Consider the following 23,888-nt stretch of genomic DNA (forward strand, 5'->3'; position numbering starts at 1 on the left):
GGCCAGCTATTGGAGGAGGTGACGGTTTTAAAAAGAAGACGTTACTAAACCCCCTCCCCACCGGTGGCACACAGGCACAGACACACACGCACACACACACACACACGCGCACACACACACACACACACACACACACACACACACACATCTGAACTGAATTTAGATGGCTCCTGGTTTCTCATGACTCGGGGATGGGAGACAGATTTCGAAATGGGAAAGGAGACGAAGCAAGATTCTGAACTTCGATTAAAAAACCCTTAGCACAGTCTGGCACATGAGAGGTGCTTAGTAAATGTTTGTTTGGGGCGTTATGCGATTCTACAAGAATAAGACAGCCAGTGTCTTTAGTTGTTGGCCAGGTCAAAGGGAAGGTGCCTGTAATGCACAGTAGTGCCCCGTGATCTCAGTTTTCTTGGCGGTGAAAAGGGGGTAATCTTTACACTAACATGGGAGACGAAAGCCTTTTAGAACCTAAAAGTCTTGTATAACAATGCTGATGATGATAAGGATGGCTGAGATAGCGGGGAGAGGGAAGGATTTGCTGGAGGCCTTGAGTTTGGCAGTCTCCTCCTCTTCCCATCTCATACCAAAATGTAACTCGAGAATTTCCATAGGGAGATGGGAGGCCTAACAAAGCTGTACAACACAGTAATCACTCAAAGAACAAACATTAGTTATGTGTTTTTGTTCCACCTCCCACTCAACACCTTGTCTGATCCCTCCCAGTTTTTAGCACTCTTTTCCTCTTTCAACTATTGAGCAGTGGTTAGAGCAGGGCAGCTTGGTGGTGCAGTGGATACAACACCGGTGCAGGACTCAGGAGGACCTGAGTTCAAATCTCATCTCAGACACTTGACACTCACTAGCTGTGTGACCTTGGGCAAGTCACTTAACCCCAATTATCTCATCCTGGGTCATCTCCAGTCATCCTGAGGAGTATCGGGTCACTGGATTCAGATGGCTCTGGAGGAGAAGTGAGGCTGGTGGCCTGCACGGCAAACTCAAAACAAAGTCAAGTGCAAGTCATATCATCATTTTTCTGACGGCATGGTCTTTGGCAACGAAGGGTGAACACGACAGTGGCTAGAGCACAAGACTTGGAGTCTAGTAGACCTGGGATTAAATCCAGCCCCATACACTTACTGTATGTATCACCCTGGGTAAATCTCTTAATTTCCCTCTGCCTCAGTTTCTTCATTTGTAAAATGGGGATAATAGGATTTACCTTACTGGGTTATTGGGAGGATCAAAGGAGTGAATAGGTAAAGTGCTTTGTAAATAAATGTTAGCTGTTCTGATTTTGTCTCACTTTAGAAATACATTGTATTTACTTGTGTGCAGGTTGTAAACAGCACCCCCCTCCTCCAAGAATGTTTGGTCTTTCCTTTCTCAGCACCTTTCACCATGCCTGCCTGGCACATAGATGTTCAACACATGTTTCTTGACTCTGAACAGTAACCACGAACCATGATTCCAGAGAACCAATGACAAGGAATTCTGTCCACCTTCAGATAGTGTAGGGATGGGCTCAATATACAGAATGAAACACACATTCTTAGACATGGCCAGTGTAGAAATTTGTTACATTTGACTGTGTACTTGTTACAAGGATTCTGCTTGCCTTTTTCTTTTTCAGTGGGGGGGATGGGAGAGAAAAAAAATAGATAATTTAAAAAAAATAGAATTGAATTGATTCATTAGAGGATGACAGTGCAGGCTGGCCCTGGTATCAGGAAGACCTGAGTTCAAATGTGTCTCCAGGGCTTCTATCAGTGTGACCCTAAGCAAGTCACTTACCCTCTATTTGCCTCAGTTTCCTCAACTGTAAAATGGAGATAAAAATAATAGCACCTCCCTCCCAGGATTGCTGTGAGACTCAAATGAGATAATATTTGTAAATCACATAGCACCATGCCTAGCACCTAGTAAGCAGTTAATAAATGCTTATTTTCTTCCTTTCATTTGAAACGTCAGTTATCATTGTGTTATAGCATAGGAGGTGTGGACAATTGTCCACACCTATAGTATATAGTATATATATGTACAATATATAGCAATTGTAGTACACTATGTGCTAATTATGACATTCCTTATGTTGCCTTTTAAAAATAAAACTCCTGATACTAGCTTGTTTACTTGGATTTTGGTTCTTTTTCTCATAAAGGCAAGGTGATGTTTTTTTAAAACCTTCTGGTTGTAGGAGTGTTCAGGTTGTTTGGATCCCATATGAATAGGAGGTTTGGTTATCATTAATATTATTTATGGCACTAATCACCTCTACAGGAACTAAGAAACATGATTATTTCCCTCAATTCCAAACATCCACATAGGTCCCTTACTTCTCCCTCACCAAGTATTTCTATTTCACGATTGATACTGGGGATTGAAGTCATTCATCAGGCGCCTATTAAGTGCCTGTTGTACTCCAGACATCATGCTCAGAGGTGTTGGGGATACAAAATTAGTGATGAAGAAACAGTCCTCATCCTAGAGAAGCTTACATTCTATTGAGGGAAACAACATATAAGTACTAAGGTAAATTAGGTTGTTAAGCTGAAGACACTTTGGGAAGTCCCCCAATTTATTTTTGTACCTCTGGACCTCTCTTGTTCAAGATGAGCAAATGACTGTTTTATGACCACTTAGTGGAGATGTCCCATGCTTTACCCAACCTGTGACCCACTAGCCCAAAATAGTCATTTTTGACCCTCAAGAGGAAAGTCTAGCAACCATTGAGATTCTACAGTATAGCAGATGTAGCATCTACTTTTAAGTCAGGAAGATGTGGATTCAAGTCCCAACTCCAACACTTACCAACTATGTAAACCCCGGCAAGGAAGGCAAATGGATCATAGATATAGAGCTGAAAGGGACTACAGAGGCCATTTAACAGATGGAAAAACTAAGGCTCACAGAGTTTAACTGACTTGCCCAAAGATGTAATGGTAGTGAGTTCCCCAGGTTGGATTTGAACCCAAGACTCTGACTCCAAGGACAGTAGCTCTTTCTTTTGTACTATTTGCTTCAACGACTGCTCAGTCATGGGGGTGAATCCTCCTACCTACAAAGGAAAAGGTTAGAGAGAAAAAGAAGAGTAATATATTTCTACAGTACTTTAATCAATTTGTTTCAATAAAAATAGAGTAAGCCTTTGCAAAGCAAGACACTGTGCTCAGTGTACGGGTACAGTGACAGAAAGGGAGCCAGCCCTTGTCCTCACAGAATTTACTGCACAGATACAAGTACACTTAGCAAGTAAGTCCAAAATATATACAAAACATTTGAAAAGGGAGAGAGCGAGCTAACTGATCTTTAAAACCTGTTCCCTTGGGGTGAGTCTTTCAGAGACTAACTGGTTAGGCAAATGGAGCAGTTTCCAGAGGCAGGCTTTCTGGGAAGCTGAGGACATGAAATCAGATAAGCATGTCCATTGTCCTTTGGAGATTCTGGTGAGCCTTACCCATGTTACCCTGGTGATGGAATGTCCATTAGCTGCCTGCAGGCCATGGACAAACAACACCTTCCCTTCCCTTTTCTATCCTTCCCCTTGTGATGTGGAAAGCAGCCAAACTCTCAAGAAAGAAAAGCTCTGATATTGTCCCTCTTTTCAGAGCTAAACTTGCTCAGAAACATGTATTGAATTTTCTGCATATTACCAAGGAGGAAAATTAAAGAATAGGACGTCTATTTCTTTGCGATATAAGGTGGGTGTATGCTCTTGTAAGACATTAATGTTTACATGGATTGTCTAGATAAGGCTCACAGGAGGCCTTGATAGTTATGGTCTGGGGTCTAGACCATCCCTGAGGACAGGAAGAAGGCTGGCATAATAGCTGGGGGCGGAGGAAGGTGGTAGAGGAGAGGAAGGCAAGTCCCAATCATTGCCAGCTGGGCATTCTTTCCTCCAGATAATAGGGGTAGAATTATACCTATCTGTCCACCTAAATATTTCTGGCCTAGGAACACAACAGACTCAAAACAAAAAGCCACTTGAGATGAAAGGGTACTCCAGGTTTGGCATCCAACTTGGCTCTGTTCCACCAAACACTGGCTATACAAAAGACCATCATAAATTGTGGATAGCAAGTAAAGCCATTTATCCAAGCAAAAAACAAACAGCAGTTTGAAAAGTTACATGGATTAGATCAGGGGTTGGGAAACGATGATCCTTGGGCCAGATCTGAACCAGTGCCTTTTCTGGTATAGCCTAGGAGCTAAGGATTTTTTTTTTTAAATTATCTTATCATTGTAAGCTCAGGAGCTATACAGGATTTGGCCCACAAGCCATTGTGAGAATTCATTTGGACCCCTACTCTATCTTAATCAGTAGTAATCAGTTTGATATTCCACATAAATCCTATGGGGATAGGTAGGTGGTTATAATGGGCCTCATACTTAAATGGAATTTTCACTACTTGTTTACCAAGTTGTGAGACTCACTTGAACAATTACAAGAATGCTGCCAAACATATTTCCATTCTGTTTTACTCAAATTCCACGTCCAAACCCAGCATGGATGGGATGCTTTGATGCTTTGGAAAGTCCCCCAATTTATTTTTGTACCTCTGGACCTCTCTTGTTCAAGATGAGCAAATGACTGTTTTATGACCACTTAGTGGAGATGTCCCATGCTTTACCCAACCTGTGACCCGCTAGCCCAAAATAGTCATTTTTGACCCTCAAGAGGAAAGTCTAGCAACCATTGAGATTCTACATTTTACCATGTTTCTTTTGCATATTTGGGCATCAAATCCTATAAAAATAAGGTAGTAGAAGAATGGGGCATCTCAGATGATGAGGAAGATTTAAGGTCTACTTCATTAGAGGGGACCATGGACCCTTTAATAAAGTGCCATAGGTTCAGAGCTCTGCCTTAATCTCCTTTATTATGTAGTTTGGACAGCTTTAATCCCCACACCATAATTTTCAGACCTCTGAATTAGACTGTATCAGAAAATACACAGAGCAAATGAATTATTTAGATGGGAGAAAAATGAGATCTTAAATCAACCAAGAGGTTCCAATTGTGGGCTCCACAATCTCAACCAAAAGGAAATTCTTCAAGGTCTCTAAGGAAGCAACTTGGAAATCAGGAGGTACGTTAAGGAATCAGTTTCTCGTATGTCTCTAGCTTTCAAAGCCTTTCTCTCTTCAAGTGTCTGGAGTTGCCCCAAAAGGGAATCTAGAACTTAGAATGTCTCTTCTCTTAAGCACTCACATCAATGCCATCCTTCATTAATGCATGCATTGTATATCAGCATTTTCCCTAACAATGAGGTGAATTTTAAAAAATTAATTTATGTAAGTTTTCAACATTCATTTCCACCAAATTTTGAGTTCCAAATTTTCACCCCGTCTCTCTCCTCCCCCCACAAAACGCCGTGCATTCTGATTATCCCACCAATCTGTTCTCCCTTCTTACCCCCCTCCCTTCCCTTATCCCCATCTTCTCTCTTGTCTTGTAGGGCAAGATAAATTTCTATACCCTATTACCTGTATTTCTTATTTCCCAGTTGTATGCAAAAACAATTCTCAACATTTGTTCCTAAAACTTTGAGTTCCAACTTCTCTTCATCCCTCCCTCCCCACCCATCCCCATTGGGAAGGCAAACAATTCAATATAGGCCATATATGTGTAGTTTTGCAAATGACTTCCATAATAGTCATATTGTGTAAGACTAACTATATTTCCCTCCATCCTATCCTGCCCCCCTGTCTCCCACTTCTTTTATTCTCTCTTTTGACCTTGTCCCTCCCCAGGTGTGTTTACTTCTAATTGCTCCCTCCTCCTATTTGCCCTCCCTTTCAGTGAATTTTTATACAAAATATCTCAGGTGTGCCTTGAAACCCAGGTTGCAGTAACATAAAAGTATAACTAAGCAAAACAGAAAACATTAGCTTATGTAACAATAGTGGCCTCGGGGCAAAGGCTGGATGAATTTTTGTTGGACAGGTTATAGAGGGGATTACTTTTCAGAGGTAGGAGCTGGACCAGATGGCAGCTAATTCTATCTCTTAAATGTTGTGATTCTGAAAAAAAGATGAAAGTAAGGAAACTTGGGAGAAGAAAAATAAGGAGAAGAGCACGTGTGGATGGACTGTGATCTTCTTCTCTGGAGGGAGAACCCACACAGTGGAGAACAGGCATCCAGTGGAGTACTGGTATAAAGATAGTATGTCTCATTGGAGGATGGATATTGTCTTTAGAAACTATGAGGATTGTATTGTATCAGTGCTCATCCTTATCTTTGGCCTTGCCTACCCAGCAGAGTCTCTCTCTCTCTGCCACCTCACCCTGTGATTTCAGTGGTTCAAGGAGCTCGTGATAAGGGAACTCAGAATTCCGTCTACTAAAGGTCATCTGTAACTGGCCTGTAATTTGTAGTTCTGAAAGGTTAACTGGACACTGAGAAGTTAAGGGACAGCCAGAACGTGCCTGAAGCAAAACTTAAGCTGATTCTAGCTCTTCTTAGCATCCTTCAATCCACAAAGTCAGGCAACCTCCCTGACTAGCTCCTTTCTATCTGATACAAACCCAAGGTCATAGGATTGCTTAAGTTAGAGCTAGAAGGAACATTAGAAAACAATAAAAATACCAAACCAAAATCTCTCCTCTCACTTTTGTCTTTCCCTCCCCTTCCTTCTCTCTGAAACCATTCCTGAACCTTCGAATTATTGGTGCTCTGTCCCTTTGACTCAATTTTTTATGCATCAGTCAATGTAACAACTATATGCCAAGGAACCTATGTGCTAGGAACCAGGGATGTATAGATACAAAGACAAAAATGAAAACCTTCTTTTTTGCCCTCAAAAAACGTATCGTTGTGGCACGTCCCCCTGGTAGAATGTAAGTCCCTTGAGGTAGAGGCTTTGTCTTTGCACCCCTAATGCCTAGCAGAGTGTCCTGCACCTAGCAGAATCATAGTTGATGCTCGTTGAATTGAATTGTGTGTATATTTAAGAAATGAAGTGACGTTAAAGATTACATCATCTTGCATAGAGCATTGATTTCTATCTCCTATTTCAGGCATCATTCAGGTGACTTTTATCTTGACCATCACTGGTATCCATTTTCAGATGATGTAACTCTGAACCACTGTTCTCTGGTATCACTTGTCAAAATACCACAGGGGCTATGTCCACCCTCTGAGCCTCGGTTTCCTTAGGTGAGGAATAGATAGAGATAGCAATATATGTGTATGTATGTATCTGTATAGTTCACCTTTAAAGTTTACAAAGCTCTTTCCTCTTGGCAGTGTGGGGAGATAAGCAATAAAATACCTTATTCCCATTTAAAGGATGATACCGCTGAGATGGGGCAGGATGGGGAGAGAGGTGAAGTGACTTACCCTAGGTCAGAGAGTAAGTGTTGAAATTGGGATCTGGGTTCCCTCCTACCACTATGTTCCCCTGCCTTTAAAGAGGGATGAGGTGGGGGAGGTTGGATTAGATCCACACATCAATAAAACAATGAGGGAGCTTTTATTGAGCGCCTCTGATGTTTCAGGAACCATGTGTATGGCTCTGTGTATACAAAGAAAAAGATACAACAGCCCTTCCCTTCAAAGAGCTTGTACAGAGCTGGAACAGACCATGAGGTTCCTCCCCTCCCCTTCCTTTTCCTTTCCTTTGTCCCCATTACCCTCATTCTATTGATAAGAAATGGAAGTCCAGAGAGCTTGTGACTTACCCATGGTCATACAGACTGTGAGTGGCAGAGCTGAAATTTGAACTGGAGTCCATGGACTCCAAGTCCCTCCTTCACCCAAATCTGTCCTGTTCCATGATGTCTCTCAAGCCTCAAAGTTCTTTCCTCTACAGCCCTGTGTAGGATCCCCTCTAGAATAATCCCTCAAGTGGGGGAGGGGTGTGTGAAGAGGGAATAAGCATTTATATAGTACTTCCTATCTACCAAGCACTTTACAAATATCACTGTTAATCTTCACAGCAACCCAAACTGAGGTTACATGACTTGCCTAGGGTCACATAGCAAACTAGTGTCTGTGATCAAATTTGAACTCATTTCTGCTTGCCTCCAAACCTCTAGCCACATCACTGCCTAGTTGCCAGGCAGCTAGGCACTCTCACTTAATAGGCTACGTCCCCAGAAAACAACTATTCCTTTCCTCAGAGTTATAATGGTAACCTTGAGATCCTGAGCCCCTATCAGTGTGCTTCTCATTATCAGTCTGAACTTGTTAAACTCCATTGCTTAAAAAAATTTCATTGAGGTTTAGGGAGAACAATAGTGACAAAACTGTGTCCCTAAAATGGGGCATGTGACACAGTGGATAAAGCTCGGGGCCTGAAAACAGGAAGTCCTGAGTTCAAATTCAGCCTCAGGTATTGCTAGCAGTGTGATTCTGGGCATGTCACTTAACTTCCGTAGACCTCAGCTTTCCATTCTATAAAATGGGGATAATAGCAGCATCTACCTCCCAGTACTATTGAGCACAGTGCCTGGCATGTTAACTGCTATCAAATGTGAGCTATTGTGGCTCTTGTTACTGTGTTTTCCCCAAAGGTCCTTGGGGAGGAGAGGGGCAGTGTGCAAGCAGAAATTGAAATGGGATTCACCGGGTTGAGCTGGGGCTAGACTGTGCTCAGGAGTCCCTGGCTTCTGCCCTGCACAAGCTAGAAGAGGTAGAGAAGACAGCTGATGACAATGAATAGGTAAGTCATTGAAAATCGGGTCCTGATACATGAATAGAAAACAGACCTTCAGGAAATCTAGGCTGAAGAGGCCAAGCACATGTCAGAGAAAGCAGACAGGAAGTATGAGGAGGTGACTCTCAAGCTAGTGATTGTTTAGTACGACTTGGAACACCCAGACGAGCAAATGGAGCTGGTTGAACCTCCATTGCTGGGAGATCAATGAGCAGGTTAGATTGATGGACCAGAACCTCAGTTGCCTGGATGCTGCTGAAGAAAAGTATTCTGAGAAATATGAGGAGGGAATAAAAATCCTACCTGATATACGGAAGTAAGCAGAAACCTATGCTGAGTTTGCTGAAATCTCAGCTGGAAACAACAATTGATTTGGGAGACGGAGCATGCTCAGATACTGAAGTAAAAGGCCATCAGCAAGGAACTGGACCAAGGCCTCAATGACATGACCTCTCTATAAATGAAAATGCACTAAAGAGGAGGCTTTGCATGACCTGAATGAGATCTAGAAACTGCCTTGATCGACCCGACCCATCCCCACCTACCCTCCTCCTCCTGAGACTGACTTTGTAGGATGCCACGCTTTCTGAAGCAAACCTTTACATTCACTACCAAGCAAACCTTTAAACTCAGTATATCAGTTTCACTCTCCAGCTCTCTTCTTAAAGAGGCAGGTGGTTCAGTGGATAGAGCCTGGTGTGAGGAAGGCCTGAGTTCCAATCTGCTCTTGGCTGCTTCCTGTTAGGGTGATCCTGAACAATTCACCTTCTCTCCGCCTGAGTTTCCTCAACTCTCAAATGGGAGTAATCATAGTACCTACCTCCCAAGTAGTTGTGAGGATCGAATGATGTAATATTTATAAAGTGCTTAGCACAGTCTCTGGCACATAGCTGATGCTCTGTAAATGCTTGTTTTCTTCCTCTAGTGATTGCACTTGAAGCTAGGGGCTGAGCACTTTTGGAAACAGCGTTTAAAGGAACATGAGCACAAGGCAAGAGTGTTTTTACAAGCCTGTGGTGTCATACACATATATATGTCTATACATATATTTCTATTCATGAGATATTTTTTATATATATATACACACACACACAAATATATGATATATATAATAAACTTGCATTGTAGCAACCATTGACAAATATTCCAGATAATTTCGTAGCTTCTAGGCACACCTAATGACCTCACTTTGAGATGATAACTCTTTCTGCATAAACAATATCCCCTTTCCAAAGAAAATGGAAAGTGGTGTCAGCCTTTCCGAGAGCTAAACATAGCCCAAGGAAAGATTCCACCCTGCGAAACCTCAATGCTCTACACCCAGTACCAATCAAACCAGAAAGGTCATTCCAAAGGTTTGCCCCCAAAAGAGTGCTCTTCAGCTTTTTAGCATTAAGGTCTTGGAGTAGTTTAAGAACACTTTTTTTTATATCAGTAGCAACTGAGCAAATTATACAAACAAGGTCTCTTTGTGAGCAAATCATGTTTTTCCTTACCCATTTCCTTACCCATTCACAAATGATCATGCACCCCAGAAACTGTTTCCACTGAAGCTCTTCAACAAAATAACCTTTTTTTGGGCCACTGACCAGTCAAATGAAACTCATGTCATTAGTCATTCCTAGGTTCAAAGCTGCTGTTAAAAGTACCATTTCATTGTGCTTTGTTTGTATCTCTTAGAACTGGAGAAATAATGAATAGCTTATGCAAAAACCTTAAATTAAAAAAAAATATTCTCTATGTTATTTGGCTCCTCATCTGGTTTTGAGTGAATTCTGCTGTCCAGCAGCTGGCTGAGTGTTGTTGTATTGCTAATTATGATTCTTTGATGAGGTGGGTTTGGGGTCTGTCAAATATTGACTTACAATTGTGTGTTCCTTTGGTGTGGTCTCTCTGGGAGGCAGTCTGGAGAAAGAGAAACTAAATAGTGCCAATATTTTTATAATGAACAAAATATTTTTCAAAATAAAGAACTGGACCCTCAAAAAACTAACAGAAAAAACCAAGGTCCTTAGGAAGAGTGAACTTAAAGGCCAGTGGCAGTGAGAAAGTCATGTAGAGAACATATGTGGCCAAGGGGAACCACTGAAAGTCCTTTTCTCCCTTTGCAGACACCTCATGAGGTTTGCCTTAGGTTTAGCTCTCAGCTGGACTCAAAAATTGTTATCTTTCAGTCTATAGATAACAATTCTCTGTCACTAGGGTCACTCTGTCCCTAAGGCCACTGACATTCTTATTCTTTCTTGCCACATCCATCCTAGGGTGCATCCTCTGTGGCCACTCCCATTCCAGTGGCTACTATTGCCCTCCAGGTATTGGTATGACTTCTGATTGAACTTTTGGCTCTTCCAAACTTATACAGTCACCTGGGAACTCCCCTTTCAAAACATCTATTCATCTAAGATCAGGAAACAATAAACACAAAAGAAATAGAGTTATCATGTGTTTATAGCCACTTGGCAGCCAGATAGGAGAGGGGGCAGCCACTCAGAAGTTCATAGAAGTCCTGGCTTCATTCCATTCCAGGAAGGAAAAGAGAAGGAGAAATAGGCAAGTCATTCCTTTTGTATTCAAACACAGCGCTTGAGGGTTCTTCTGGTTCTGTAGCCAATTCAAAGACTTTTCAGCATCACCCAGTACTGGTCTCTCAAAACTCCATGGCTGGAAACAATCTTCAAAAGTTTCATATGTTGGATCAGAAGCAGTTAGGGAATACATGCACATGTTCAGTACCCACCAGGAAGGCTAAATATGAGCATGTTCTAAGGATGGAACCCTTGATGATCATCCCTTCCCTCCCTGCCTTATACCTAAAATTCTTATTTCCTATAACCTATCCTGAGAACAAAACCTTTTCCCAACAGTGCATTGGACAATCCTGCTTTGGCCTTGGCAGTTTGGGCCTGAAGAATTCATTGAAAGATGGATTTTGAATTAGAATATATTTCAAAAGTTCTCCAGTGTGGTCACCCCTATCTCATTTTACTGAGGAGCAAATTGAGATCCAAAGAGAGGTAAATTCCTGTCTAAGGTCAAAAACAGTCTTAATTGGAACCTGGCTCCTTGACACCAAATTGAGTGGTTCTCACTGCACCACATTGACAATGAATTAGTAGTGCCTTGCAGCATTTCTTCTAGCATGATTTTGAGCTCTTTTTTCTGGTTATCTGATATTTTCCTATTTATGTAGATTCTGCAACTAGATCACAACTTCCTTAGGGCAGGAGCAATATCTTATACTTAGTCACTTCCACGGCTCTTAGGATAACAATTCCATGCTAAATAAAAGCTTGTTTATTTGATCTCAAATACTGATTCCATGATATCACTTTTGTTCTGTTTATGAGAATTCTCTTTTAGAGTTGTGTGTTTTATCTCTTCTGTCTTGGGATCGGACAATTGTTTGCTAAACAAACACCTGTTTATTTTTTCTGAAGTTCTGAATGGAAATTCCTTGGCATCATTGCTGTTCCAGAAGTGAGAGTTCTGCAGATCAGAGTTCAGATATTTTATTTCTTCTCTCTTGAGATTAAGAACCAAAGTTTTTTGATTGTTGATCTAGAAGACATTCACAGTTCTCTGCCTAAGGAAAGGAAAGAGATTCTCTGGACCTTCAGTGGACCCAAGTTCAGAGAATTGGCAAAAACCAGCAGGAGCCTTGGAGTGTGAGGTTCAAGACCAGAAGATTCCTTAGTGTTTGGATGGGGGTGAGTTGATGAAGATGACTAAGTATCAATGAAACATAATATTAGACTTACGAATGTGAAGTCCTTTGTGTTACTAGAGATATGTCAGGGTCAGTGTACATTGTGTCCAACTGTGGCTGATCAGACCAATACGATCTCAGAAGGCTCTACAATAAGTCAGGCACAAACAGTCAATAAAATAATAACATAGTAAAATGATATGGGTGATGTCTTTTGACTCACATGTAAACTGGATTTAAGCCAGGCAGAATTTTGCAAAGTCAGCAGCCATCACCAGGTGGATGACTTTGCACAGTTTTGCCTCACATCTTTTCCAGAGTCATTGAAGTCCATAACTGGTGGTGACTTGGAGAAAATACAGGTATCCTTTCCACACTGTGAGGGGTCTGAGGCACCATGCCCTGGCAATCTGGAAAATCCATGTAAAAGTTTTTAGCCTTACCAGAAAAGAAGTCTGAATCTTTTCTTTTTTTTTTTTAACTGATGTTTACAGTACCTTATTGTAATATTTGGGTTAAGTATTTGGCTCTAGATAGGTCAATGTAAAATAAAAATACTATACATGTATTTTATGCACTTCTGAGTTGCTAAACTTTTTCTATGCCTTCTGCTGACTTTCATATGTCGTCTGTGACTTCTGCAAAACTCCTCCCCCAATTCCCACTTTATTTCTTGTGCTGATCTGTAATACACTGAAACCATGATGGGGCAAGTTGAGACGTGGAAGGAATAACTGTAGATGACTTTGTTGTCTTTGACATCTGAGCAAGCTCTAAGTACACCCCAGTGCCTGCTTCTGCTGCCTTCATGGTTGTTGGAACAAATTGTTGGCATTCACTTGTTCCACTGGGAAGTCTTCACATGCTTGGGGTAGACAGAAAAGAAGGTAAAGATGCTAGTTCACCAAGAGGCAATGGGGCAGGAAGTAGAAAGTGGACACATTCACCAGATCCTCCAGGAGCAGTCTCACACCACTCCATCCAGACATCATTCCATGAGCAGATCACTCCACCAAACAGGGTCTTCACCACTCACAATCACATGGAGTACCAACTCCCCATCCCAGGCACACGTCCACACCTGGGACAAGGCTCCAGGCTGGCCCCGGAATCAGGAGCCCTGGGTTTGCAGCCGACTTTACTGTGGGAGGTCACCGCGGAGCCCCCGGGCTTTGCTCCTCTGGCTCCACAGCCGCCAGACTGGACCCCATTCCTACCTAGGTGGGCGTTGTTGGAGAGCGTTTCAGAGCGCAGACTGGAGGGGGCAGCCATCTCTAGAGCATCTCAAGCTTGGGTCATGGAAGAGGTGGAGGGGCAGCCACCTCTAGAGCATCTCAAGCTTGGGTCATGGCAGACGTGGAGGGCAGCCACCTCTAGAGCATCTCAAGCTTGGGTCATGGCAGACGTGGAGGGGCAGCCACCTCTAGAGCATCTCAAGCTTGGGTCATGGCAGACGTGGAGGGGCAGCCACCTCTAGAGCATCTCAAGCTTGGGTCATGGCAGACGTGGAGGGCAGCCACCTCTACAGCATCTCAAGCTTGGGTCATGGCAGATGTGGAGGAGCAGCCACCTCTAGAGCATCTCAAGCTTGGGTCATGGCAGACGTGAAGGGCAGCCACCTCTAGAGCATCTCAAGCTTGGGTCATGGCAGACGTGGAGGGGCAGCCACCTCTAGAGCATCTCAAGCTTGGGTCATGGCAGAGGTGGAGGGGCAGCCACCTCTAGAGCATCTCAAGCTTGGGTCATGGCAGACGTGGAGGAGCAGCCATCTCTAGAGCATCTCAAGCTTGGGTCATGGCAGAGGTGGAGGGGCAGCCATCTCTAGAGCATCTCAAGCTTGGGTCATGGCAGACGTGGAGGAGCAGCCATCTCTAGAGCATCTCAAGCTTGGGTCATGGCAGACGTGAAGGGCAGCCACCTCTAGAGCATCTCAAGCTTGGGTCATGGCAGACGTGGAGGGGCAGCCATCTCTAGAGCATCTCAAGCTTGGGTTATGGCAGAGGTGGAGGGGCAGCCACCTCTAGAGCATCTCAAGCTTGGGTCATGGCAGACGTGGAGGGGCAGCCATCTCTAGAGCATCTCAAGCTTGGGTCATGGCAGATGTGTAGCTGAAGAGGTTATGTGGTCAGCTTCTGGGTGGATGAGCCAGGAACCCAAGAGAAAATGGGGATGGGAACCCTGCACCAGGATCCTGACCCCCGACCAGCTCTTGGAAGGTGGCGGCTACGGGAGGTGGGACCTCCCTTTAACAGAAGAGGAGAGGGAGGATGCCTCAGGGCCTTGCTTGGCAATGCCCAGCTGGAGAGGGGTCGAATGAACAGACGTTTATTTCTGCCTCCACCTCCTACGACGCCCAGATCCTTTCACACAATCAAATACCACCTACTACTGGTGCCTTTACTTATTACCCCTTCCCCCAAATGCGCGTTAATTTTTGGAGGCCAGAAGCGGAATTCGAACCTGTACCAAGATGGTACCCCACCCACCATTCCCTCTGCACCCCGCGGGGTTAAGAGGGCAAGTCACAGGGGAGGACGGAGCCCGGCCCCGGATGAGCCCCGCCCCGGATGAGCCGTGCTGGAGCAGAGGAGAGGAAGCGGAGGGGGGGGCGGGGCGCTCCAGGCTCCGCCCTCCACCTCCTGCCCTTTGCCCCCTGCCCTTACGCGTTTCCGTCCTCGCGCCTGCGCCCAGCGCTTTTCCCATCCAGCCTCCGTCCCCCTCTCCGCCGCCTCCTCCTCCTGCCGCGGAACCGCGCCGGGGCGGGAGGGGCTACCGCGGTGCCTTGTGGGAAGAGAGGGAGGAACAATATGGCGGATGGCGAGGAGCCGTAAGTATCGGGGATCGCCGGAAGAGCCGGGCCGGGAGGGAGGGAGCGAGCGAGCGGCGCCGCCGACCCCCGGGCCTCCCCCGACTCTTCCCCCGCTGCCCTCCCCCTCGCGGTGCCCGGTGCGCGGCGGAGGAACGCTGACCCTTCTTTTATTCTCTCTTTCTTTTAGGGAGAAGAAAAGAAGGAGAGTAGAGGAGCTGCTGGCGGAGAAGTTAGTGCTGCCGGGGGCGGGGCGGGCAGGGCCGGGCCCGGGAGGCGGGGGGCCCGGGGTCCCCGCCCTGCCCCCGCCGCCCGCGGGCGCGCCAGCCAGCCCCGCCCCCAGGCACCCCCCTGCTGCCCCCTCCCCCGCTGTGCCCTTCCCCCCGCCGCCTCTCTCTCCTCTCCATCCTCCCCCCCAGGATCTCGGGGCTGGGGGGGCGGAGGTTGCCCTAGGCCCCTGTCCGCCCGCGCCCCGGCGGGCTGGGCCGCCCAGGTCCCGCCCGGCCTTCTCTTACCAGCCCTCCGCCGGTCGCGTCCGCCCCCCACCCCCAGCCCTCCCGCTCCGCAAGCTTGGGTTGTGTCGGGGGGAAGAGCGAGCGGGGAGCCGCGGAGGGCACCCGGGGGCCCCCCACCCTCCTGACGGCGGGGTCTGGATGCAGGCGCCTCAAGTTGTCAGGACCCCGGGCCTCCTTCGGGGACGGCGGAGGTCGTGTAGCTCCGAACAAACCCCAAGTAGAGCACGGTTTAAAAGAGAGGGAAGACGGTTTCCCCTGCTTGTTATCCGTTACCCGGAGCAGCGGCTCCGAACCGCCCCCCCCACCCGGTACCGCAGCCGGGCCTGAGCCCCGTCCTCCTGGGCGGAGCTTGGCGGTTGAGGCTCACGCTTCCCTCCGGTCCCCCGGGCCCGGTCCTGCGGCCATGGCCGCCTCCTGGGGTCCATTCCGGTCCGTGCCTGGTGGGGGCTGCCAGGCCCGCCGCCGCCTTGCGGGGTAAAGGGGGGCCGTGAGAGGTGCGGGAGCCCCCGGCCCCGCGGCCGCCGCCTAAGCGGGGAGCCCCCGGCCCCGCGGCCGCCGCTTTGCGGGTTAAAGGGGGGCCGTGAGAGGTGCGGGAGCCCCCGGCCCCGCGGCCGCCGCTTTGCGGGTTAAAGGGGGGCCGTGAGAGGTGCGGGAGCCCCCGGCCCCGCGGCCGCCGCCTAAGCGGGGAGCCCCCGGCCCCGCGGCCGCCGCCTTGCGGCTTAAAGGGGGGCCGTGAGAGGTGCGGGAGCCCCCGGCCCCGCGGCCGCCGCCTTGCGGCTTAAAGGGGGGCCGTGAGAGGTGCGGGAGCCCCCGGCCCCGCGGCCGCCGCCTTGCGGGGTAAAGGGGGGCCGTGAGAGGTGCGGGAGCCCCCGGCCCCGCGGCCGCCGCCTTGCGGGGTAAAGGGGGGCCGTGAGAGGTGCGGGAGCCCCCGGCCCCGCGGCCGCCGCCTTGCGGGGTAAAGGGGGGCCGTGAGAGGTGCGGGAGCCCCCGGCCCCGCGGCCGCCGCCTTGCGGGGTAAAGGGGGGCCGTGAGAGGTGCGGGAGCCCCCGGCCCCGCGGCCGCCGCCTTGCGGGGTAAAGGGGGGCCGTGAGAGGTGCGGGAGCCCCCGGCCCCGCGGCCGCCGCCTTGCGGGGTAAAGGGGGGCCGTGAGAGGTGCGGGAGCCCCCGGCCCCGCGGCCGCCGCCTTGCGGGGTAAAGGGGGGCCGTGAGAGGTGCGGGAGCCCCCGGCCCCGCGGCCGCCGCCTTGCGGGCTCGCGCCTGGGTGTCCCTGCCTGCTGTATCATCACACCGATGGATAGGCGAAGATAGGCCGCTTATTTTGCACCCACGCCTTTAAAGGTGACACGAATGATCCACTCTGACTCCAGCGCCATCGTGACTCCATCTCAGTGTTCACGTTAAAAACGTGTCCTTGGTCGAGGTCATGAATCCGCCCGGATTGGGGAGCTTTGAGAGTGCCCTCCCTGCCGGCCCGGAGGCGGGCTGGACCCTTCGTGCTGCTCTGCAGGGTGGGACCCAGGCCCAGGCCCCGGGGCTGGCGCGGAGGCCTGGCCTCAGACGAGGACGTGCACGGGCTGTGAGAGCGTAGCGCAGAGTGGGAGCAGGGCAGGTCCTCCTGAGGCAGTTCTAGACTGAACAGCTGTGGAAGTGTCATGGTTTTATGTTTGTTAGCCTTTGGGCACAATGCTAAAAGAATCACAGATAGCTGTAGGTACAGTTTTTATACGGATTTTTTTGCAGCTCAATTTACTGTGTTCTATGCAGAATGGCTGTTGATGGTGGGTGTGGGGACACTGGAGACTGGGACGGTCGCTGGAACCATGTAAAGAAGTTCCTCGAGCGATCTGGACCATTCACACACCCTGATTTCGAACCAAGCACTGAAGTGAGAAGTATTTATTTTAAATAACTCCTCTTGTAGTTCTGTTTCAAAATCGTAACAAAACAATACCTGTTTTACTTGTTCTCTGATTTAGGAGGGATACTAATCAGCGTGTTTAGAGAAGTCTTAAAATCTTTAATCTTAATCTTTAAGTATTAAAAAGCCAAATATTTGCAACTAATTTTAAGAACGTATGTGTATATGTGTACATGCACACACGCACACACAGACACGCACACCCTCTTACATGATCAGTTTCATCCTTATGTTGCAGTTGAAAACCTCTTGGAGAGCTTATTTCACTCCTTCAAAATCTAGTAATAGCTCCTTTAGAATTCCATTGAAAATAACCATTGATCATTTAACATGTCACTTTCATAATATAGAATATTTACTTGGAACGTACACCCCCATTGAGCACAGAATAACTGAATCATGTAATCCTCATTTACAAATCATGTAAATGATTTGTAAAAATCAGTACTTTAACTATTTTGAATTGAAATGTAATTTGGACTCAATCATAAGAGTTTTTAGAACTGGAAGAGACATGACTTGAAATAATTTTTGATATCTGTGCTTTTTTTCTTCTCACTGCTATTAGTTTTATTGTATGATGGGGAGAAAAATGGGGACCATTTGTGTGTATTTGTATTTGTTGAGATTTTTTTTTAATTTTGAGAGAAGTATGTTCATAAAAAATAAATTTTAATTTCTGTTTTTCTAATTGTTGACAATTCAAAGAATGGTAGAATGAATATTTGTTCGCATTTTTTTTCTTAGGTGTTGGAGGATATCTATTTAATTTTCTGTTTAATGCATATTTTATCATGGGGTCATTTATTTTTCAATGTTTTACTGCAGGATAATTGTATGGATTTCCTGCCTTTTTATTATAATTTTCCAGATGATACTTTAGCCAATTTTTACACAGACTCACCCTTTAGAACCCAATATGGTTACTATTATTATTGTTAATAGGCTTGTCTTTTCTTTAATACTGCCTCCAACTCTTGTCAAGTGTTGACTTTATGTTTCTACATTTGAAAAAAATAACTTCAACTTTGGAATTTACTTTAAAATGTTGAAGGCTTATGAAATACTTAATGAGAGAGAAGCAGTATGGTCTGATGGATAGAACATTGGTCTGGAAGCCAGGGATATATGCCCTGCCCTGACACCTTCTGTTAGGTGACCCCGAGCCAGGCAGTTAAGCTCTCAGTGCTCTAGGCTAATCCTAAGGATGGAACTTGCAGAGACGGCGTTGATCTGCTTTGGTAGAGGACATTTCTTCACCCTGGAGTGACCTGCCAGTGAAATCACAGGTCCAGTCCCTGTTCTGTTCCTCTTCCTATTGAAAATTATTGGGATATTTTTTGTGTCCATTAAATTGTTAAACTTCAGATATGATAAACATGCTGCTTTCCCTACTTCAGCATTAAAAGAAAGCAAGCCTAATTTAGGAACAGTTTTTCATTTTGTCCAACTTGATAGGGAAAATTAAAGTACCTTTTACCTTTTTAAAATTTCATCAATAAAAAAAAAAACAACTGAAAGATAATAAAAAAATTAAAGGTTTAGAATTTAAGTTTTAACTACCGAATACATCTCAACAGCTTAAATATGTGTGTGTGCTTTTAAAAACCCTACATTTGATTTTTCACAAACATAAAACTTAATATTTTATGAACTTTTAATTTGATTCCTTTCATAGTGTGCAGATTTTACCTTACATCTCCATATTGTAATGTACTTTTCTATTCTTTACAGTCTCTTCAGTTTTTGTTAGATACTTGTAAAGTGCTAGTCATTGGAGCAGGAGGATTAGGATGTGAACTCCTGAAAAATCTGGTAATGAATTGATTTTCTTTATTTTTTCTGAGAGAAATTGAAACCTTTCCCCCATTTCAGTTCCAGGAACTTTATTGCATTTGATTATCAATTTTTCATTTTTTCTTTGTTAGATGAATTCAGCCGGTTAAATTTTAGGAGCTTCTTAAAATATGTATTGGGAACTTTGGTTATATTTGAACTCTTAAGTATGTCCTCCTTAAAGTCAGTAAATATGAGTAACAAATAGCATTTCTTGGTTATAGTTTCCTTAGTACTTTACCAATCAAACTCTGGACTTATTTTGGCAAAATCATGTGCTTGGTTTCAGAGAAATTTTTGCTGAACTAGGGATGGTAAGGTCATACGTTAGAATTTTTAAAAAATGTTGAGAACATGGCTAAATGGTAATTTGAATTATCAGGTCAGTGACTTCATAGATCCCCTGGTGTATTGAGAGGGCAGAGTCTTCTTGAATCAGGAATGCCAGTGCCCCTTCTAGTCTCCTGGCACAATTGCATTTTAATGACTTCCATCTTGATGAAAGGTGCTGTATATAGTGAAGCTCTAACTGTGTCTTGTCTGGTGACCAGTAGTAACAATGATTTTTATTAACATAAAAACAAAGGTTTACTAGTTCCTGTCATTCTGTTTTCCTGAAGAGTTTGTTGTGATTCATTAATCTTTCTTGCTGCAAGGTCTGTGTGGGATGCAGAATGGAGGAAGTGTATAGTGGAGGTAGATGGAATTAGAGGGATGGATAAATATGTATTTACTTAGAGCAACATTTTATTAACCATAAGCCTTGAACTCATCTTTAAAGGGAATTGCAAAAATGTAATTGATTGCACATTCCTTAGTAGTCACTGTGAACAGTACAAAACAAATACTCCATGGTGTCCAGCCTTCAAGGGACTTAACATTATCTTTAGGAAGATTAGACACATTTGAAATGAGTCTCAGCTAGAAATAGCACACACAGTTGTCAAAGGTGCAGCACAGCAGTACATCAGTATAGGCAGTGTCATAGGATGTCAGAGAGGCCAATGTGTGTAGTAGTTAGAGTAACTTTATTTATGAAGGAAAAAGAGTTTGCAGTGTGATTCTTGAAGGCTAAGAAGGATTTAGGTAAAGGGGAAATTCCCTTTCATTCATCCTCTACTCTCAAGAAACTATTTTTTGTGAATATGGAGTTGAAAAAACAATACGTTCTGATACACATTCATTCTGTGATAAGCTGCCAATTTTTTTTCTTTCGAATACTAATTATAATTTAAGGAAACTTCATTTATATGTGTGGAAGTTCATGAAACAGGAAGTTTACCTATATAATTTGAGTAGTTTTAACAACTTCAGTACTGGTTAGCTTACCCATTTAAGCTTTTCAAGTGGGAGAATTGAATTTTGCTTTTTGAAAAATTTTCTTTCACTTCTATTAATTTGTTCTCTTTTGCTTTTTAGAGATAGTCATAAAGTACAAACAAGATTTTTGTTCTGTTTGTTAACCTGATTTAAAACAAAAACAAGATTAGAGTCTGAGGATTGTAGTATTTTTTTGTTTTAAATAAAATGTCTTATTGTGATCACTTAAACATATTGGTCTGAATTAGTCAAGACAGACATTTTCAATGAAGTGTCACTCTTGGGAATGATTCTTTCATTTGGAAGCAGGGACAGAACCTTCTGCCTAGTGAAGATGAGTAGTGGCTCTGTTTTCTGGGAAAACTGCAGAACATTGAAAGTTGGCTTGATTTATGTAAAGTGTGGAGCAGTGTGGACTTCTTTTTGCTGCATTATACAAAAAGACTAACTAGATATCTTCAGCTTTGAACTTTACCTAAATCTGCCGGTAGATGCAAAAGAAATTGTCATTCAGAAGTAGAAAGTTGCTACTCATCTTCACCTGGCCATATATCTCATCAAGCCCGATTTTTAAAAAGATGACTTTATAATGTGATATGTTTTAAAACAAATTTGATCAGTGAGGTTTCTGGATCGTGGCCCTAAAATTTGGAATGCTGGTTGCTATGTTTAGAACTAGATAGTTATTATTAGGCCTTTTAGCCATGTATGAAAATTTATAAATCTTGCTGAAAGCTGTTAGGATCCTCTATCATTGGATAGAACTTGCAGTCTTAACCAGAATTTATTACTGCTGAGGCAGATTTGGTAGTATTATGATAGCTAGTCATTGAAAAGTGGGAGAGAAATCTTTCCTTTGATTAAAAGTCAGGCAGTCTATTTACTTGGACCTTTTTTTTTTATTCCTACAGGCATTGTCTGGTTTTAGACAAATTCATGTAATAGACATGGACACCATAGATGTTTCCAACCTAAATAGGCAGTTTTTGTTTAGGTAAGTGTTGTCCTAAATTATTTATTTCTTGCGGTTCATGCTAAATATTTTATAAACTTTATTAATAGGTTTAATTTCAGTGATTCTTTTAAAAATAAATTGATGTATGGATAATGATACTTTTTTCTATTAAAAATAGTTTAGATTACAAGTTAAAACTTTACAGAAAAAAGCACTTTCAGGGTGATATTCTGCTGAAAATAGAGTGAATACACATATAAGCAAATCTGTCTAAATAATGAACTGTTCCATAAATGTCTGTGCAGCATTGTGACTATTCTTGGCCTGACAGGTTAGATAAATCAATATACAATTGTAACAGTTGTAGCTGTGATGTTTTTTCCAGTTGAGGTTGTTTGGAAATTCATTGCACTTCAAACATTAATCTCCTACTCAGCCCTGTGCCAGATGCTAAATGAGATGCAAAGTTGAGATGAAACATATTCCCTGCATTTATGAAGGAGCTTTGTAGTCTAGTAGGTGCAACTCACCTACATGTAATGACAGTGCAGTGGAAGTAATGATATGTGCATCACCAGAGCGGAGAAAGCTCTGCAGCAGGGTCTGGGCATTGTGGTGTGGCTTACAAGGGCCTGGGAGGGCTTCGCAGAGCAGGTGCTGTCAGTTAAGTGTTAAAGGAGAATGTTTGGCAGGGGAGAGCACGGAGAGGTAGTGATGGTAATGATATGGGCTCAGTGGTTTGGAACCCTGTATGTCGGTGGTAGGGATGTGAGTTGTGCAAGCGTATGAGACTTTGAGCTAAGAGGAGCCTGGAAAATTGGAGGATGAAAGAACATGAGAAGACTTGATTGAGGTGAGGACTGGTTGTAACCAGTTCATTAGGAAAGCGTGACAAGTAGGACCAGCTGAGAGGTTGGAGTAGAGACAGCTGTGAAAGGCTGATGGGCAGTGCTCTCAGAACAAAGAACCCAGTGAAGAGAATTTCTCTGACAGAGGGCTGTGAAGTAAACAGGTACACCTTGTGGTTTGGAAAGAAAAGGCCCTTGCCCCTCTCCAGTGATTAAGATTGCTGAAAGAATTAGATGTGGAGAAAGTAAGGGCCTTATTAAGTAAGGTCAGTGACTCAAAAGATCAAGCTGGCTGGCTTGGAGGATGAAATAGGGCCTGAGTAAGAAACAGCTAAGTCATCATACAGCTGAGACCATTTAGGTAATTGCTTTTTTTCTCTCCTGTTCCTATCCTAAGATTGTCTTTTCATTTTTTTCAACCAATCAAACCATTATTTAGCAACTACTGTGTCCGAGGCAGTATGCAAAACTGATTTATGGAAAATAGGTTGTATACCTTTGCTCAGTATTCAAGTGAAGGGAAAGGGGAGAAAACCCCTTTATTCCCAGGTGTAGACATATATAGCAGTAGAAAGTTGCCTAAACAAGCAGAATCTTCCAGTTGTTTTGACTTTTTGTTTGGAGGCTGCCCTAAAGGCCACATTTTGCCGCAGTCATAGGTAGAAGTCTGTCAGACTGTTGGATTACAGTATTTTTAGTTGTGAGTAAGCATTTCTTATCATATCAGAGAGTAATATTTTGGTTTAGTAAGTATTTTTAGTTAGAGCAATGCTTTGTTGACAAAGAAAGATAACGACAAGTCTTTCTATTGTAAATCTTTAAGAAACACTAATTGGCAAGGTGAAAACAGTTTTTAATGCACACATGTAACAGTGTGCATTACATACAAAAATATACTGATCTTTTCGATGGAAGAAAGTTTTTAGTTGCTAGAAATGACCATTACCTATATGTCACAGCTTGTTTTAAGGCTTTCTATTCTTTTCAGCTTTGTAAAGCTTCTGTAATTTTATCAATTTCAAATATACCTTTATGATTGCATTATAATAATATGTGAAGTCATTGGTTCTCTTGGAAAATGAAAGATGAACAACAACATTATAATGCCTTAAAAATGGTTACTTAACCTTTAGATACCTTTTGAGGACTAATACGTTTCCTAGTCTATTTAACAATCCATATAAACTATGGAAGAGAAGCTAAGTACTCTAGAGAACATTCTGTTTCAGTCTCCTCATTTCACAGATCAGCAGTGGAGGCCCACAGGTGAAAGTGACTTGAGTCATCTTTTTATGTTCATAGAAAGTACTGTAACAC

At 44.2% G+C, this 23,888-nt stretch overlaps 1 protein-coding gene and 1 pseudogene across 8 annotated transcripts in view; both read left to right on the forward strand.

The window, feature by feature from the left end:
- Nucleotides 1–3,486: 3,486 nt before the first annotated feature.
- UBA3 (ubiquitin like modifier activating enzyme 3) overlaps nucleotides 3,487–23,888 on the forward strand; it is a 37,636-nt gene continuing 17,234 nt past the window's right edge. For 2 of the 8 annotated variants that reach the window (XM_072598713.1, XM_072598712.1), the window contains exons 1-5: nucleotides 15,040–15,200; nucleotides 15,370–15,411; nucleotides 17,459–17,579; nucleotides 19,347–19,427; nucleotides 21,680–21,762. In XM_072598713.1, coding sequence (XP_072454814.1) covers nucleotides 15,181–15,200; nucleotides 15,370–15,411; nucleotides 17,459–17,579; nucleotides 19,347–19,427; nucleotides 21,680–21,762 — 347 coding nt within the window. In that variant the 5' untranslated portion in view covers nucleotides 15,040–15,180. Of the gene's footprint in view, nucleotides 3,705–7,027; nucleotides 7,167–15,011; nucleotides 15,201–15,369; nucleotides 15,412–15,961; nucleotides 16,169–17,458; nucleotides 17,580–19,346; nucleotides 19,428–21,679; nucleotides 21,763–23,888 lie in introns of those variants that run through there. The other 6 variants (XM_072598716.1, XM_072598715.1, XM_072598710.1 and 3 more) reach the window with 6 other exon arrangements.
- Nucleotides 8,566–9,242, forward strand: LOC140532296 (tropomyosin-1-like; annotated as a pseudogene).

This window comes from Notamacropus eugenii, chromosome 3, assembly GCF_028372415.1.
Source record: "Notamacropus eugenii isolate mMacEug1 chromosome 3, mMacEug1.pri_v2, whole genome shotgun sequence".
Lineage (NCBI taxonomy): Eukaryota > Metazoa > Chordata > Mammalia > Diprotodontia > Macropodidae > Notamacropus > Notamacropus eugenii.